Raw genomic sequence first — 18,433 nt, 5'->3', positions numbered from 1 at the left:
ATAATTTTATTTTTCTTTCCTTAAGTAACGTTATATTTTTAAGTGGCATCACTGCTTCTGCGCAATGTCGGCAGTATATTTAATTTCGCAACATCGACAATTGCAATCCTCCAGCTGAAATGTCATCTTTGGCTGGAATGTCGGGCTATCGCCTATTGCCCAGTTAGTGCCCATTTACACACGGAAACATTTGAAAGGGTACATTTTGTTCGTCGGAGAAGGAGGGAAGAGAGAAGAGAATTGTCTCCAGTACCGGCGACACACTTTGTGCTTCTTATTCGTATTTCTTATCTTAAAGCAATTTTTGACAGTTGCTTCATTTATTTTCTTCTCTTGTGGGAGAAAGTTCTAAGCTCTATATTGGTTTTTAATCAAACGGAAGATATTAACGATGACAAGCACCCGAAGGCTGCTAGGGAAATGAACGATTGTTTTTGCAAGTAAAGTAGGTATAATTTAAAATAGTTATGGGACATATTTATATTGAATTCAAATTTCTCCCTGCATTTCTAGATACTCAAGTATTTTTAATTAATTTTTTTTTTATTCAAGTACAACAATTTATAAATATATTTTAATAAAAAAACAACAAATTATTTATTATTTAACCACCGCTCAAGGCGAATCTATTGAAGGTGGTATCCAAGAATGATACAATATCGATTGCGCCTTTCGAACTCCCCCGTGTCGTAAGAGGATAAATAAACAGTAAAAAGGAAGGAGCATCACAAATCACAATATTACCAAGCCATTCACTGAATTTTCACAAACATGTAATTCATACTACTTTTGTTTGTTTTGTTCAGTTGTTTTGTATTGCGAACAGAGCTGACGTCAGACTTGTCTAAATCGCTGAAAATAAAGTCACTGTTTTATAATGGCGCCACCTTAGATACCCAATTCGGACAATCAGCTGATTTGTTTTTCCTATTCGCCGTGTACATTCGGATGTCAGCATAAATTGACATGCCAAAACGCCGTTCCATTCGCACTATCATCGTATGCTTCTAGGTCCAACTTCATTTTGGCTTTGCAACATAGTTTGTTTTTTTTACTTTTCTCTACTTTCTTTTGTCGTGATATTTCTATGTATAAAACGTTGTAGTTGGTCTAGCGCCACCACTTTTAATGATCACGCCTTGCCCAAAGCAGGCAATATATATATACTAGAAAAACCCGGCCCGCTTCGCTGGGCACACTAAAATAGAATTGATATGGTTTAGAACAGAAAAGATATGGTTTTCATATTATTTATTTCTTTATTCAAGCGCTTTGGCATAAACAATATTTTTTGTTTTTCTATTTGAAAGGAAAAAAGATTGTTTCTAAATTTCAAATCAACCCAAATGAATAACTAAGAAACAATCGTCTTTTTTCCTGATCATCCATGAATTTTTCGTTTCAATTTACATGTTTCATTAAGCATTGGAGCTTTTTTAACCATTATCCATTTATATTTAAAAAAAAAAAACGAAAATTCAATCAAAACGAAAATTTTTTTTTTTCCACGAACACATAATTTTATTCGGATTTCACATTAAATTCTCAAATTTCCTAAGAAATTGTTCACTGTTCCAAAATCCACTCCAAAAAAATTCACAAAAAATTTTTACACTTTGCACTTACGTCTTCTCCTTATGGCATCCAAATCAGAAAGAAATATTGACACATTGTAATTCACACTGTCAATTTGACAGTTCAGTTCCGCCACAAGCGTTAAAAAAGTAAACGACATTATGGCTGGTTCAAAAGAACGCTGTACGCGTTGCCGGTGTTCCGAATTACAACCAAACTTTACGAAACCCATTTTCAATACTTACTTAACAATGTGTGTAAGTTTGGTTTAATTCGGTGCAAAGGCACGGCGGGTCCACGTTTTGGCATATATTTCGAGACCCTAGTCATCAATAGGTTTGAAAATTACCACGTATTAAAGCACTTATCAACAGCTTTCATTTGATACCCATATTGTACATACACAACCAAAGGTTACCCGCGTCCAAATTTTGACCTATATCTCGAGACCCCAGTCACGGAGCGGCATGAAAAATACTCTGTACTAAAGCATTCACCAACAGCTTCAATTTGATATCCATATTGTACAAACACATTCTAGGGTCCACGTTTTGGTCTCTATCTCGAGACCCTAGTCACGGAGCGGCATGAAAAATACTCTGAACTAAAGCACTCAGCAACAGCTTCCATTTGATACCCATATTGTACATACACATTCGGAGGTTACCCGGGTCCACATTTTGACCTATATCTCGAACCCTATCCACCTATAGATATCCAAACTATACGGAAACCATCTTCAATACCTTCTTAACAATGTGTGTAAGTTTGGTTTAATGCGGTGCAAAGACACGGCCGGTTAGCGAACACACACAAAAAGTTGACTTTATTTTATATACATATAAGATATAATAACTTTTGGAATAATGTGATATATATATACATATCTATTATATATATATTATACATATCTATTATATATATATTATACATATATATATATATTTTTTATATGGCATGGTTGCATAAAAAATTATAATATTTCATAGAAAATCGTATAAAAAAGTATAAAAAAATTGGTACACAAATTTAGATATTTCTCACTAAAAAACATTATTATAGCTAAGAAATGTATGTATTAAAAATATTTGTTATTGTAAAGTTTCCAAGTCAATTCTATCAATATTCTATTATTTTTAATGTTACCATAAAAACTCTTATTTAGCATAGCAACCCTGCCAATACGTTCAAGCAAACAGACGAACCACTCACCCTAACACACTCCTACTTGCCTTCATAGATGACCTTGCCTTGGCAGGAGAATGTTCGTGAATTTTTCCGTAGATTTCAACGGGAATCCCCTTTTTATATGAATAATATGAGTAATTGTTTCATTTTCATATTTGCTTATAAATTCGACTCGTAATGCACGAGTCAATTCACTTGCAATTGAGTTTCTTTCATATATACTTGTTAAATTGTGATTAGAGGAAATAAAAATCGCTTAAAAAGTTAGGACAGATATTTAGAAGCAAAATGTCTATAAACGAAAAAGATAGTGGTTATAAAGTGATAATGCACTTGCGGTCGAGTGAATTAACAAATAAGATATATCCGCCGGCGTTTTATCTGAGCCGCCCAAAAATACGTGCCATCTACAATGTAACCAGCTCTGACGAAGTTATTGATTGCGTACAACTTCCATACTTTAAAGAGCCAAAGGCAACATCTTATCCTTTAGATTTGAATAAGGGATTTGATCAATTCATTTTCCGTCGGAACGCAGAACCATATCAGCTTCTGAATAAAGTCCAAAAATTTGTTTTAGAGTCGGAAGAAAACGTATTGAAATTGAATGCTTCACAAAAAACACAAACTTGTGCGTCGAGTGCAACATCTTGCCCAGATAAGCAATCGGCTTTGGAGCCAACACGTAAACAAATTTTGACCACACGTGGATTATTGGCTCGTGTCATGCTTACTCCATATCGGTTGAAGGGGTCTGAATATAACAGTATGACGTTTTACGGTACCAGATATTGTGGTATTCTTTACCTGACTGATTCGAAGTATGAATTTGATCGTTTAAAAATATCTTCATATCATTCAAAATTTGTGCAAGCGTGCTATTCTGGTTAGTGCTTTTATTACAAACATTAATGTGCACATATGTTTGTGATAGTCGTAACATCAGTAATTATCTAGTTTACAAGCCGGGTACCAAAATTGGTCATGCGTCGAGCTTAGTATAATGGGGCATGAGCAATTTTGGCTAGGACTCCATACAATGGACCGTCACTTGTTTTGAGAGAAATATAATATTACGAATTTTACAATGAAACTCGCAGGAGATGTTTATTTAGTACTTATTTTGCTAAAACTCGCACCAACACTATTCAGTTAATAATAGTTTTTGAGTTATTTGTTAATACAATTTGTTTCTTACCTTCACCAAATTTTGATACAATAAGTGCACTTATCACATTTATTTTAATAATTATTAAAACTACATTTACATACACACACGTTTCTAACAGTTTTTATTTATACATACCATAAATTAACAATTTAAATTGCATTTATAACTTGCAAACTCTTTACGCGCCAGCTAAATTAACAATAACTAGTGAAAATTTGGAATACAAAATCGCGCGATTACATGGAAATTTTCCCGCGCTATTTTTTTTTTTAATATAACTTATATATTAAAGTGGTGCACAAGTCGACATATATGTGCTTTCAAGTCATTTGCTAAATTCACACAACAATGCAGTGTTTTGTTCTCAACTAACAGTAACAGGCAATAGCAGCTAGAGAGAAAACCAAATCATGCTTTTGCATGACTTGTTTCTCTCTTAGCATTGTCACTACATCTGTCATCAAATCAAACGTCATCCAAGGCTTTTCGTTTGATCGCCACGTAATGGATAAATTGTTTAAATTTATGTTGTGAAATGCGCAAGGTCTTTCAGATTTCTCAATAACAAAACGGCGTTCCCTTTCTCCAGCCATATTGACGCAGTGTAAAATCGTCTGTCCTTAACCATTTTGCACCTTTTAATGTAAATGTTGTATCGGGGAATGCTCGGAAAAGCAAGCCAGTCTCATCTGCATTATAAATGTTTCGTGAATCATATCCTTCAATCAAATATGGTACCTTTTCGGTAAAACTTTTGTCATCAGCTTGATGGATGATACACTCAAAATCCTCGTAATTGAGTTTCACTGAAATTTGTTTAGCTTTGCTCCTTATAAGTATGCCTGGCAAAGGTATGCCTTTTTTCGTGCCTTCGAAACCATTCGTAGAACAATTTTAGCAATATTAAGACCTTTGGGCTTTAGCAGACTCCTTTTTCTCTCCGAATTGGCATCAGTGTTCCACAAACTTAAAATTTGGTTGTTATTGTTGTTGTAGCAGTAACTTTGACCTGTCAGTGTAGTGTAATCACCGGTAGTCTTCGTCTAGCTCATCTAACGGGTGGGTTTGATGGGGCATGTGAAAAGGTGGTTAGTGTCGTGCGGGGTGCCTTCGCATGTTGGACATATGTTTAGTATGTCGGGGTCGATTCTGGATAAGTAGGAGTTTAACCTACTACACAGTATCCAGAACGTAATTGTGCCAAGGCTTACGCGAGGCTTTGGTCTTTGTTTTTGATGATGCAAGTAGCTTGAGTTTTGATGATTTTACATTACTAAGTTTTTTTCATTTTTATGTATTTCAATGATATTAACTTTGTCTTTTAAGCTCAACACTACTTTAGGTATTGCGATTCACGTATGCATACAATAAGAAACTAAGTGTATATGTATGTGAACACATATTTATGTTTTTACTGCATTAAGAACAAGTTCTTCATATTTAGGGGAATCCCCTCTAAACATATAAGTATTATTGAACAGCTGTACGAATATGGTAGAGAGTAAACGTAAAAACCATTTTGTACTGTCCGTTTATGGGAAATTAAAATACTCTTTGGGGTGGAAAATATGTGTCCGCGTCCTGTTATGAGAGGGTTGCCCGATTAAGAGTGGAAAATTTTCAAAAACCTTTAAGAATTTTTGACGTGATAACGTCTTATAATTCGATTTAACAGGCTGCACGCACGAAAAAATGTGTCGTTACCTTGCTCATTAGTGTTACCTTGCTCATTAGTGTTACCTTACTCATTAGTGTTACCTTGCTCATTAGTGTTACCTTGCTCATATGTAGTTACCTTGCTCATTGCCGTTACCTTGCTCATTTGTCGTTACCTTGCTCATTGCATTGAATGAACTGCAAGCGAAAGCACGGAACGAACGACAAAGCAAACAAAGCAAACGAACGGCAACGTTCGACATCTTGCTCTCTCCTACTTAAGTGAGCGTATATATGTATGTATATGCGCATATGTACATACATATGTATATAAATTCACGTATTTGTATTTGCATATGCCTTCTTATTGATTATTATTAATTTGATTCACTTGAAGAATTTAAAATAAAACCAAGTTTGTTAATAATACCTGTTGTTTTAATGTTATTATATTATTATTAATTTTTTTATTATATATGAAGGAAAAAATGTATGGTAATATTTACCATATACCTTATAAGATATGTTGTCTATACTAATATTATAAAGAGGAAAACTTTGTTTGTTTGTAATGAAGAGGCTCAAAAACTACTGGACCGATTTTAAAAATTCTTTCACCATTCGAAAGCTACATCCTCCACGAGTAACATGGATTATATTTTATTTTGGAAATAGGGCTCGAGATATAGGTCAAAACGTGGACCCGGGTAACCTTCGGATGTGTATGTACAATATGGGTATCAAATGGAAGCTGTTGGTAAATGCTTTAGTCCAGAGTATTTTGCATGTCGCTCCGTGACTAGGGTCTCGAGATAGAGACCAAAACGTGGACCCTAGAATATGTTTGTACAATATGGATATCAAATTGAAGCTGTGGGTGAATGCTTTAGTACAGAGTATTTTTCATGCCGCTCCGTGACTGGGGTCTCGAGATATAGGTCAAAACGTGGACCCGGGTAACCTTTGGCTGTGTATGTACAATATGGGTATCAAATGAAAGCTGTTGATAAGTGCTTTAATACGGGGTAATTTTCATACCTATTGATGACTAGGGTCTGGAAATATATGCCAAAACGTGGACCAACCGTGTCTTTGCACCGAATTAAACCAAACTTACACACATTGTTAAGGAGGTATTGAAGATGGTTTCCGTATAGTTTGGATACCTATTGGTAGACAGGGTCTCGAGATATAGGTCAAAACGTGGACCCGGGTAACCTTCGGATGTGTATGTACAATATGGGTATCAAATGAAAGCTGTTGGTGAATGCTTTAGTTCAGAGTATTTCCATCCGCTCCGTGACTAGGGTCTCGAGATAGAGACCAAAACGTGGACCCTAGAATGTGTTTGTACAATATGGATATCAAATGAAAGCTGTTGATAAGTGCTTTAATACGGGGTAATTTTCATACCTATTGATGACTAGGGTCTCGAAATATATGCCAAAACGTGGACCCGCCGTTTCTTTGAACCGAATTAAACCAAACTTACACACATTGTTAAGTAGGTATTGAAGATGATTTCCGTATAGTTTGAATACCTATTGGTAGATAGGGTCTCAAGATATAGGTCAAAACGTGGACCCGGGTAACCTTCGGACGTGTATGTACAATATGGGTATCAAATGAAAGCTGTTGTTGAATGCTTTAGTACAGAGTATTTTTCATGCCGCTCCGTGACTGGGGTCTCGAGATATAGGTCAAAACGTGGACCCGGGTAACCTTTGGTTGTGTATGTACAATATGGGTATCAAATGAAAGCTGTTGATAAGTGCTTTAATACGGGGTAATTTGTTATGTTATGTTATGTTATGTTATGTTATGTTATGTTATGTTATGTTATGTTATGTTCTGTTACGTTATGTTATGTTATGTTATGTTATGTTATGTTATGTTATGTTGTGTTGTGTTGTGTTGTGTTGTGTTGTGTTGTGTTGTGTTGTGTTGTGTTGTGTTGTGTTGTGTTGTGTTGTGTTGTGTTGTGTTGTGTTGTGTTGTGTTGTGTTGTGTTGTGTTGTGTTGTGTTGTGTTGTGTTGTGTTGTGTTGTGTTGTGTTGTGTTGTGTTGTGTTGTGTTGTGTTGTGTTGTGTTGTGTTGTGTTGTGTTGTGTTGTGTTGTGTTGTGTTGTGTTGTGTTGTGTTGTGTTGTGTTGAGTTGTGTTGTGTTGTGTTGTGTTGTGTTGTGTTGTGTTGTGTTGTGTTGTGTTGTGTTGTGTTGTGTTGTGTTGTGTTGTGTTGTGTTGTGTTGTGTTGTGTTGTGTTGTGTTGTGTTGTGTTGTGTTGTGTTGTGTTGTGTTGTGTTGGGTTATGTTATGTTAATGTTAACTCATTCTCTATATCCATACAAAATATCTATCAAACAAATAAAATTAAAATTTTCTTTTGAAAAATGCAACCATTCAATCAGTATTTTCTTATGACGTTATCACGTTAACCCTTTCGGTCCGAACGGGACTTATAGGTCCCGGGACATGTTTGAAGATACCTAGGCTGGAAATTAAGCGAATTTAATGGACTTTATTTATCCCATTTCGTAGTTAATGCCATTCTTAACGGTATTTCCTTCCGTTATTTGAAGTTAAATGGTAACCACGTGTTCATTAGTCAAAAGACAAACGCAAAAGTGGACGCGAATTTTGCAAGTGGTGGGTTTTTTTTGCGATTTTTCGTTTATTTATTGTGCTAGTGCTCTATTGTTATATTGAGGTAAGTAAGTAAAAGTTTTTGTGTTATATAAAAAATTACTGGCATTTTTATCCTGGTGGGACGTATGTGTTTGCTCCTTACCATAAGTAAAAACCAATTTTTTTATACTGTATTACTTGCTCATTGTTTTCTTCTTTTCACTTTACTGAATCTAAATATATGTTGAATTCATAATAAAACAAACTTTTATATAAAACAATATTGGATCATAAAATACTAAACGGGACAAATGCGTCCATAAAAATGCGTCCATAAACATATATGTCCCAGCCCCTCCCACCGCGCCTTTTTAACCGAATACAATTTTGATGGGACAAAAGATTTTATTTCACCCATTGCAACTATTAAACATATAAAATAATTTGTATTTCCGTTAGCGGCTTTCCGTACCGAAAGGGTTAAACTATCGTCAGTAAACCGACTTTACAGACAACCTCTTTTTAATACTAAAAAACTATCGGTTCATGGGAGGTGCCCGTTTAAGAGTGGTATCCGTTAGGAGAGAGTACACTCTAAATATTGTATTAAATATTAATACGATAGTAAAATTTTTTTTTAACCTTTAACTTGCGAAGTGGTAGTAAATTTTACACTCTCTTTTTTTTTTGCTCTCTTAACTGCTCTCTATTTCAATTTTATAACCTCATATTCTCAGTACCCTCATAGTTTAGCACGCTTTTATTATCAGTGTTATCTCGCTTATCGGAAGGAAGAGTAACGCGGAGAAATTAGACCGTCGGTGTAAAATTTACCACACGTTGTCGTAAGTGTAATATTTGCATGGACAATTTTTTACTACCACATCTTAGTTAACGTAAGTAACTCATAGAAAAAAAATTACTACACCTCTACGTTAGCGTTATATTTTAATTAAAAAAATATTTACCTCTAGTCTTTTTATAAATTAGCTGTTCACATTTTAGTATTTTCTTAGGTAAACTTCCAATTATAAGTAAATAATGGCAAGTTCAAAAAATATAACCACAGAAGATATTACCAGACTATTAATGGAAGATGAAGAGGTTTACGATGACGAAATTTATGATGATGAAAGCGAATTTGATGACGAGGTCGTCGATACAAATTTTTGCCCTGAAATATGCAGTGATGGTGACTCAAACTCAGAAACGGATAACGATAAAGAAATGGGAACATCTTTTACAGAAGAAGTCGACAATTTGGGATCTGAATGTGCTTTTTACGGAAAAAATCGCTTTAAATGGTCAGCACAAGAACCCCAGCGTATTAATATAGTAGGACTCCCTTGCATAATATCATAAGATTACCAACTTCAGTAGGTGATTCACATAGCCAAGATGAGCCCGAAAATGTTTTCCAATATTGGTCTCGGATTTTTGATGAAGATATCGAGAATATAATCATTGAACATACCAACCGTAAATTAGCAGCAAAATTTGAGTCTACAAATGCAATTGAAGCGAAACCTTTGGATAAAATTGAATTGAGGGCATTTTTAGGTATATTACTTTATTCTGCTGTTTTTAAATTTAATAGAGAATCCACAGAATTTATTTTTGCAACTGATGGAACAGGCAGAGACATATTCAGGGCTACTATGTCTAGGCTTCGATTTCTCACCATACTTTCGTGCTTACGCTTTGATAATTCTTTTAATCGAAAAGAAAGGCTGTCACACGACCCACTGCAGCAATTTCAGAACTTTTCTATAAATTTATTAAGAATTGTAAAAAGAATTACTCCATTGGCACTCACGCTTGTATCGACGAAATGTTAGTGCCATTTCGAGGCAGATGTAAATTTAAAGTTTATATGCCACAGAAACCCGCAAAATATGGTATAAAAATAATGACTATCTTTCAAATACCTACATTTATTATGGAAAAAACTCAGATGGTATAAACCTTACAAATTCCGAAAAAAAAACTTGCAGTGCCTACTCAATCGGTATTAAGATTATGCAATTCTATAGAAGGAAGTAACAGAAATATAACTGCAGACAATTGGTTCTCATCAATTAAATTAGTAAACATATTAAAAGAACGAAAATTAACTTATTTGGGTACTCTAAGAAAAAATATAAAAAGAAGTTCCTGCAGAATTTTTACCAAACAAAAGTAGACCAGTCGAAAGTTCTATGTATGGGTTTACAAAAGATATTACACTTTTATCTTATGTTTCAAGAAAAAATCGTTCAGTGATTTTAGTTTCTTCGATGCATCATCACAAAGCAATTGATCCAATAACAAATAAGCCAGAAATGATTGCCGATTACAACAACAAGAAAGGTGGAGTCGATGAGCTCGATAAGAAGTGTTCTATTTACTCGAGTAGTCGTCGTACACGACATTGGCCTTTAGCTGTATTTTACAGGCTGGTAGATATAAGTGCAGTTAATGCTTATATTTTAAATCAATCTTCTCGTAATTTCCGTGAAATCTCTAGAGACAATTTTTAAAAGATCTTGCTAGAAACTTGATTGTTCCACATTTACAAAGACGAGGACACAACAAAAGGATAACTCGCTCTTTACGGGATATTATTCATACGATATTGGGTTCTGATTCTCTTCCAGAGCCTGTAATTGCGTTAAAGGGAAAACCTAAGTCGACCAAACTATGTAACATTTGTCCTAATAAATTAAAAAGAAAAACAACACACACGTGCCTAGAATGTAAAAAACCAATGTGTATGGGTTGTAGCAAACGCTTGTGTATTAACTGTACTAATACTGAATATGACGAGTGACATAAAAATTTAACCAATATAGTCATTGTTATTTCTTTTAAGTATTGAAGACTCGAAGCGTGTATTATTTTATAAAAATTTTTATATATTGGGCTGTAAAAAAATGCCATTTACTTATTCTTACGTTTTTTTTTTACTTTTTTATAAACTTTTTAAGAGTGCCTCTATATTTTCGTTGTGTAAAAAAGGCTGTTGAAATCAAATAAATATTTTTTACTGAACAACAAAAACTTTTGTATTTTTCTTTTAAATTACAGTAGCTGAAATTAATTTAGATCATCCTATATAGTTATTTAGCGATTTTAATATAAAAATTTATATTTTATTAAAATAAATAAAATGGTGTAAAATTTACTAACACCTCTACATATACGTTGAAAAATTTCACCTCATCAGTTGAAGGTTAAATAAAACATTGAAGTGTATGATCTATTAATATATAATTTAAAAAAAAAATATATATATTTTTTTTAAATAAATCTAAATACACCCATCAAATACAAATCCATAAACTCAAAGTGCATACAATTAAACATATTTACATATTTTACTAAAACTCAAGTATTAATATGTATACATACATATGTATAACCCCCAACATATATAAATATACATATGTATATGTATCTATAAATATATACAGTTTTTTATTCATTTATTATCTTCTAAAGTGTTTTATATTATTTATTTATAACATGTCGGCAGCAATCCTGCTTATCTCTTTAAATTCTTTTTTAAATTATCTCTTTAAATGCATTTACCCATATCATCTCGATGAGTTATATGCGTGTATAACGTAAGCCAGACAATCGTGCAATTTTTATTTCATTATACATCTATTCATTATATTTTCAAAAATGTTTCTCTTACAAACATCCTTTCAGTGAATGTCTCTGCAACACCAACTTTTCGCTAAATTACCCAATTTTAATAGTAAATTACTTAAAATCTATAAGCCTCTGGAGTGTGCGGTGTTCAGTTTGAAGATGGGGATACACCCCTCTATTCCCCCTTTACATGTTTTTTTCAAAGCATGTTGCATTATACTAAGTTGCCTTGGTCATAAATAGTCACACCTTTTAGTCCCAATATTAATATTTCAAAAATAGATGCAAAACTCTTTCTCAGGAAAGCGCTGCCAAAATGGGCATTTATTATAAGCATTAATTGGGTATTTTTAAAGAAAAATTTTCAGTTTCCACGCCACCATTGAGGTTGGTATTGTGTGCGCGGTTCCCCAGTAGGCTTATATCATCCATAACACCTAGTTGTTCCTCTAGTGCCACCACCTTTAATGAATGCGCCTTGGTGCAAAATAAATGTGCTGGACGAACTGTCAGACGAAAGGTTACTGAGAAAAAAATAAATAAAATGAAACGACTGGTTGACTGGTATAACCAAAATCGAATAATTTTTATGTACTACTAGCGTACCCTCGCCCGCTTCGCTAGACGATAAATTCAATGATTTGCTGAAAGAGAATAAAATTAATACGAAAAAAAGCAAGAATTCAGAATTCAGTTGGATAATTTACGACCTCATCTTGATCAGTAATAGTGTCCATTGACTTATACGCAACTATGTCACCAGGTATTTGATCTAAAATAGCTGAATTTATATCATTGACGTCCTTATTTTTCCCAGCTAAAATTGCTCTTTCGCTGAGTCAATCATGGTTTTTGTAATGTTGAACTATGTTTGGAAATACACTCTGTATCAATGCCTCTTTAGACTGTGCAAAAGTGCAGAAATTGTTAGGCAATGTTATCATTCCTGTTGTTTTTGAAAAACGGTTTATTTTTTTTGGTTAAAAAGTGTTTTTTGAAGTTTTGAAAAACACTTCGCTCTAACAAATTTCTTCTCAGTTAATTGCTGAAAATTAAATATTTTGAAAAAACTATTTTTTTTAATTTAACGTTTTTGAGAAAATTTTGTTCTTGAAAAAATTTCATACTTTTGTAAAAGTTTAAATTGATTTGTAAAAAGAGATTTTTTTCCGCTTTGAAAAACACCCCCTCGAAAAAATGTATTCTCTATTAATAGTGGAATATGAAATGCTTTGAAAACACCTTTTTTTTTAATTTTGTTTGGTTTTCAGAAAATTTTGTTTTGAAAAAATGTTATACCCTTGAAAAAGTTTTATTTTATTTTATTTGTTTAAAATTTTTGAAATTTTTTTTTTGTAATTTTAGAAAAACACCTCTTCGAAGAAATTTCTTTTATCTTTTTGAGGAAAATTTGGTTTTGAAAAAATTTCATGCTTTTGAAATTTTTTTATTTTACTTTATTTCTTCAAAATTTTTTAAAACAATTTTTTTTATAATTTTCGAAAAACACCCCTTTGAAAAAATGTTTTCTATGTGTCATAGTGGTATTCCATTAACTTTTAGGATTATAGTCAAATACTTACAAATATCTACGCTTTCACAAATAGCAACAATAAACAAATTTCCTCAAAACCAAAAAATTTACTTTTTTTCTAAAAAAATTCTAAACAAACAACGTAATAAATTTAGAATTTTGTGTTCACGAAAAAACAGTATTGTTTTTATTGTATTAACTGAAAACCAAAATGTTGCAAAAAATCAAAACAAAACTAAATTATTTTTTTGTGTTCATTTGGTCCATATGTTCCATAAAAAGTTGATATGGTAAATAATATGCAGGGTCTGATACACGCAAATTTCCATTGACCATTATAGTGACAAAATTATCGATCACCAATTCCAACAGGATTTCAAAATCAGAGTTGGAATGAGTTGTTGTGTGGTGTACTTCTGAAAAAAATGAGAAATAAACAAAATAAATCTAAAAATTCGAATTCTAACTTTATCTTGTGTATGTTCTTATTACCTTTGAATTTTTCCAATGAAGCACCATTCATTTTAAATTTTCCAAGAATTTTTTTTATCATTTCGCGTTTCTTTCCTTTTTCATTCGATTCCAACATTTGTTCATAGCCGAAAACATCGTTTGCAAACGCATTCATTTCCATATAGAATTGGTCAAAGAAAGCATTGCTCAATTGAATTGAAACATTATTTTCATAAATACTTAGGACCTTAACTAATGCACCTTGGTACATACCTAACGCAGATATTCATCGCGACCTTAACATCGATACTATTGATGAAACAATACAAAGCGCTAGCAGAAGACACATAAATAGACTATTAACGCATACAAATCCTATGATGAGAAGACTACCAAATAAAGAAAAATCTACCCAAAGTCGGCTTAACCGTCAAACACCAACAGATCTTGCAAAATCCTTGTAATCAATTGTCAACTAATCGTATATATCATTGTTTGTTAACCACTTGTTTTTAAATAATATGTATATATTTCTTCTAAATGAGCTTGGGGGAATTGGCCCTTCAATATCACTCTCATTCCATCTTTTTGTAAATCAAATTACTTATTGTCTAACGACAGGTGTAATATTTTATGGAAGAAATAAAAAAAAAAAAAATTTTCATTCGAATCATTTGAAATTTCTGTATACAATACATTTCTGTATCACAATACAAATACAAAAAATTCAAAAAAAGTTGTACACATAAAATGAATGTCGATTCGAAACTTACTTTAATCTAACAATCGAGCAAGTTTTGTTTTGGACAATATTTTGATTTTTTCTTTTTTTTATATGAAGAAAATATTTAAAAGAAATTTTTTTTTGCTAAAAACCTTCCCCTAGTGGATCCCTATAATATGAAAAAAGAACGAATAAAATTGGCCTCGTATCGGCCCAAAAAAATGCGGACAAACGAACATCATTTCATTTTTATATATGTATATAGATTTATTTTAGAAAATATAAAAAAGCGTTATGAAATCGGTAAGGGGAAGAATTCTGTTCCATTATACTGCTATGGTAGAAAGAAGAACTCTATTAATTGATGGATATGATCCTGAGCGTGTTAATTTCCCGAAGGTCAACGGTCGCCAAAGCTCCTACGCGAACGAGCCACGTCACGCCAATATTTATTAACAGTATTTACATTTCAGCCGTCATAGCCGAATGGTTAGTGCGTGTATGTGGGTTCGAATCACGGTGAAACACCAAAATGAAGAAAAAGTGTTTTCTAGTAGCGGTTGCCCCTCGGCAGACAATGGCAAACCTCCGAGTGTATTTCTATCATGAAAAAGCTCTTCATAAAAAAAAATCTGTCGCTCGGAGTCGGCTTGAAACTGCTTGCTGAACTTGCTTTCGTCTACTTTTCTTCTTCACAAACAAGTAATTCTCCTTCCTTTTGTTTGTTCATTTATGGACTCTTACGACACGGCGAATTCGAAAGGCGCAACCATGCATTCCATCATCCTTGCTGAACGTCGTTGATTTCAACGGGGAGCCCCTTTTTATTTTCAATGTTCATATTTCATGCTTTTCAGAGAACGTTAAATATAGAGAATTCTCACGAGCTACGAATAGTGTGAATTGTCAAAAATGAAGTCTAACCGCCGCCGGGGTGTGGTGAAACTTTTAACAGAGATGTTTTACAGCGATTTCTCCTTTAGCATATTGGCCCTGCACAGTTTTTGGCTTCTGTAGGAAATCAATTTGACGACTAGTCGACGACATTTTGCAAAGTATTTGCTTGTGCATTTTTATGTTCCCTTGATAAACGAAGATTTATTCAATTTGTATTTTCAACAAAGGTGATGAAGAAAAAATTATTGAATATTTATTATATGCGCCAACATTTCAAATCAAAGTAACTTTAATATTTTGATTTAATTTAAAAAAATACATTATAAAACAACCTCTCACATTTTGGTATGTGCGTTTTAGTAAATTTAAAACTAAACAAATTTGATGAAAATTTTTACTAATTTTTTGAGTCGAAATTAATTCATAGCATACAAGCAGAGAACAGAGAACGTTAAATATAGAGAATTCTCACGAGCTACGAATAGTGTGAATTGTCAAAAATGAAGTGAAACCGCGAACACTATTTCACCTCGCTTAACTCGAAGGCGGGGAAGTTCTTAACAGACCTGATTACAGTGAATTATGTACAAGTACATTGGCTCTGCTCAGTTTTTGGTTTCTGTATGAAATCAAATTGACAAATGCCGACGGCATTTTGCAAGGCATTTGCTTGTGCATTTTTATGTTCCCTTGGTAAACGAAAATTTATTCAATTTGTATTTTCAAACAAATACAACCAAATAAAGATTTAAATCCAAGATTTAAAATCAAAGTAACTTTAATGCACACATTTTGTTGTGTGCGTTTTAGTAAATTTGATGAAAAGTTTTACTAATTTTTCGAGTCGAAATTAATTTTAGACAAAAATTCAAAGAGCATTGAATATATGTATGTATATCAATATATGTATATATACATACATATATTTTGTTAGTTATATTTGTGCAAAAGTTCAATTGCATCTTCAATTCTTATAGTGTTAGAAATGTATGTATGTGCACATGCACTGCAGCAACAATGACCTACCTCACGACGCATTGCCTTATCATATTTATGCGCATTTGAATATGCATTTTTTGGTCCTGTGCCAAACGAAAATTTTTTAAATTTACCTATGTATATTACAGGGAATAATTCATATATGTATGCATTTTATAGATAGTACAAAACTTTAAAATTTAAAATAAATAAAAGAAAACTTCAAAGAAACGTATTTGCATACATATATGGGACAACTAAGTTCTATTGCATCTTTAATATAGTGTTGCACGCATATGTATGCACTGAAGCAACATGACCTACCTCACGAGCATCGCCTTATCATATTTCAAGCAATAATTAGGATGTAAATATTCGAATGATCGAATTCCTGCAAATGCTAAAACAACTTCTTCTGCATATGCATCGACGCATGTGCATGTGCGTATGTATATGCACACCTGATCCCTAATATATCTCAATCGATCAAATCAAAAAATTCTGTATACAAAACGCTTCATTACATTTTCATTACCAGGCACACAGGAAGATGGCATATGCAAATATAAATATTGAATTCAAGCAAAACAATGCTTATTAATATACACATATGCATGTACATACAACCGCACACACAGGGCATTCGCTTTATTCCTCAAAATGCGCATGTCGTTCAAAGCTAAAATTCTATCCCTAGCGACTACAAGAACAAAATGCAGTCATAGACGCAGGCGTAGCGGCCATCATTCTAGTTGCCATAGCGCTGAACAGTCGCGGCGGCGCCGAACAGTTTCAACTATTGTACTGTGCAACAAAAACTCATCTTCAAAAAATTCATTGATAAATTCGAGGTCATAGTTCTAAGAGCAAGAACTTTCATTCATAAAACGAGCCGCCCATATGCCAATTTTCTCGACAATTCGAAAATAGTCAATATTTGAATATTTCGCGTAGAATTATTTGCCAATATTTGATAAATCTTCAATTTTTGTCAAGTCGAGTGCCCGCGGCATCGTACATATGTATGCAAAAATATATGTATGTAAATATGTCTTTCTAAATGCTCGACAGCCGCAGCTGCTGTGCGTCAAGTGCGCGCATGAGCATACAGTAAGTTGCAGAAGAAAACAAGTAGCTTAAAAAAAAGGTCTGATTCGGACATTTTAATACTAAGATAAAATTTGGAAACAATTATTTTATGTTAACTGATAGTAGGCAAATAGTTAATTAGTAGATTACTTTACGTATGTAGTTTTTCAATTGATAAAAAGTGCACAAAACATATGCATATATCTGCAGTTAGAAACTTACTCTGAAATCAGAGCATTTGAAGATGCCTGTAAACATTTCACGCTTACTGTACATACAATGCTGTGCCAATGAATGTGCGCTGCGCCTATGAATGCGCGCTGGATTTCTTGAGAAGTTTTACCGTTTTATCTTGTGCTGTGGCTGGTGAGCATACATACACACCGCATATACATATGCGCAAATGTATATAAATTCACAAATTTACATTTGCATATGCCATCTTCCTGTGCGCCTGGTAATGAAGCGTTTTCTATAGAGGATTTTGATTCAGTTGAAGGGATTCAACAAAGTTTTACAGACACCAGACAGACAGACATAACATATGTACATAATTTGGATGATTTGGAGAAATTCAAATATATAGGTCATATTAAAAAGCTACCTAGCATTCTTTGCTTCTAATCACCAACAAATTCTTATCGACTGCTGCTAAATTTACATAATTCAGCCCCTTCCTGTTAATTTTTGTTGAAAAATCTGTCAGTGGTGAAATTGTCTTCGCGAGACGAGTACCCCTCGAAAATGAACACTTTCCAGTCATTAAGACTTCTCTATATTTAACGTTCTCTGCGAGCTTTTTTCGAGTTCTAATTTGTAGATTCATAATAAGGTCATTTCAAATTCAACTTTGCTCACGAGTGGCGAATTGCAGATATTTACCACGCGAGTGACGCGAGTGGAGGGTTT

General features: G+C 33.3%; 1 protein-coding gene across 1 annotated transcript in view; it reads left to right on the top strand.

Annotated features, from left to right (window-relative positions):
- Positions 1-2,952: 2,952 nt before the first annotated feature.
- The window catches only part of LOC128855178 (decapping nuclease DXO homolog), a 29,066-nt gene continuing 13,585 nt past the window's right edge, over positions 2,953-18,433 (top strand). The window contains exon 1 of the mRNA XM_054089878.1: positions 2,953-3,649. Within this exon, the coding sequence (XP_053945853.1) occupies positions 3,052-3,649 (598 nt within the window). The 5' untranslated portion in view covers positions 2,953-3,051. The remainder of the gene's footprint in view (positions 3,650-18,433) is intronic.

Source organism: Anastrepha ludens, chromosome 2 (assembly GCF_028408465.1).
Source record: "Anastrepha ludens isolate Willacy chromosome 2, idAnaLude1.1, whole genome shotgun sequence".
Taxonomy (NCBI): domain Eukaryota; kingdom Metazoa; phylum Arthropoda; class Insecta; order Diptera; family Tephritidae; genus Anastrepha; species Anastrepha ludens.
The sequence above is the reverse complement of the archived record's forward strand: the minus strand, read 5'-3'. Positions and strand labels throughout refer to the sequence as shown.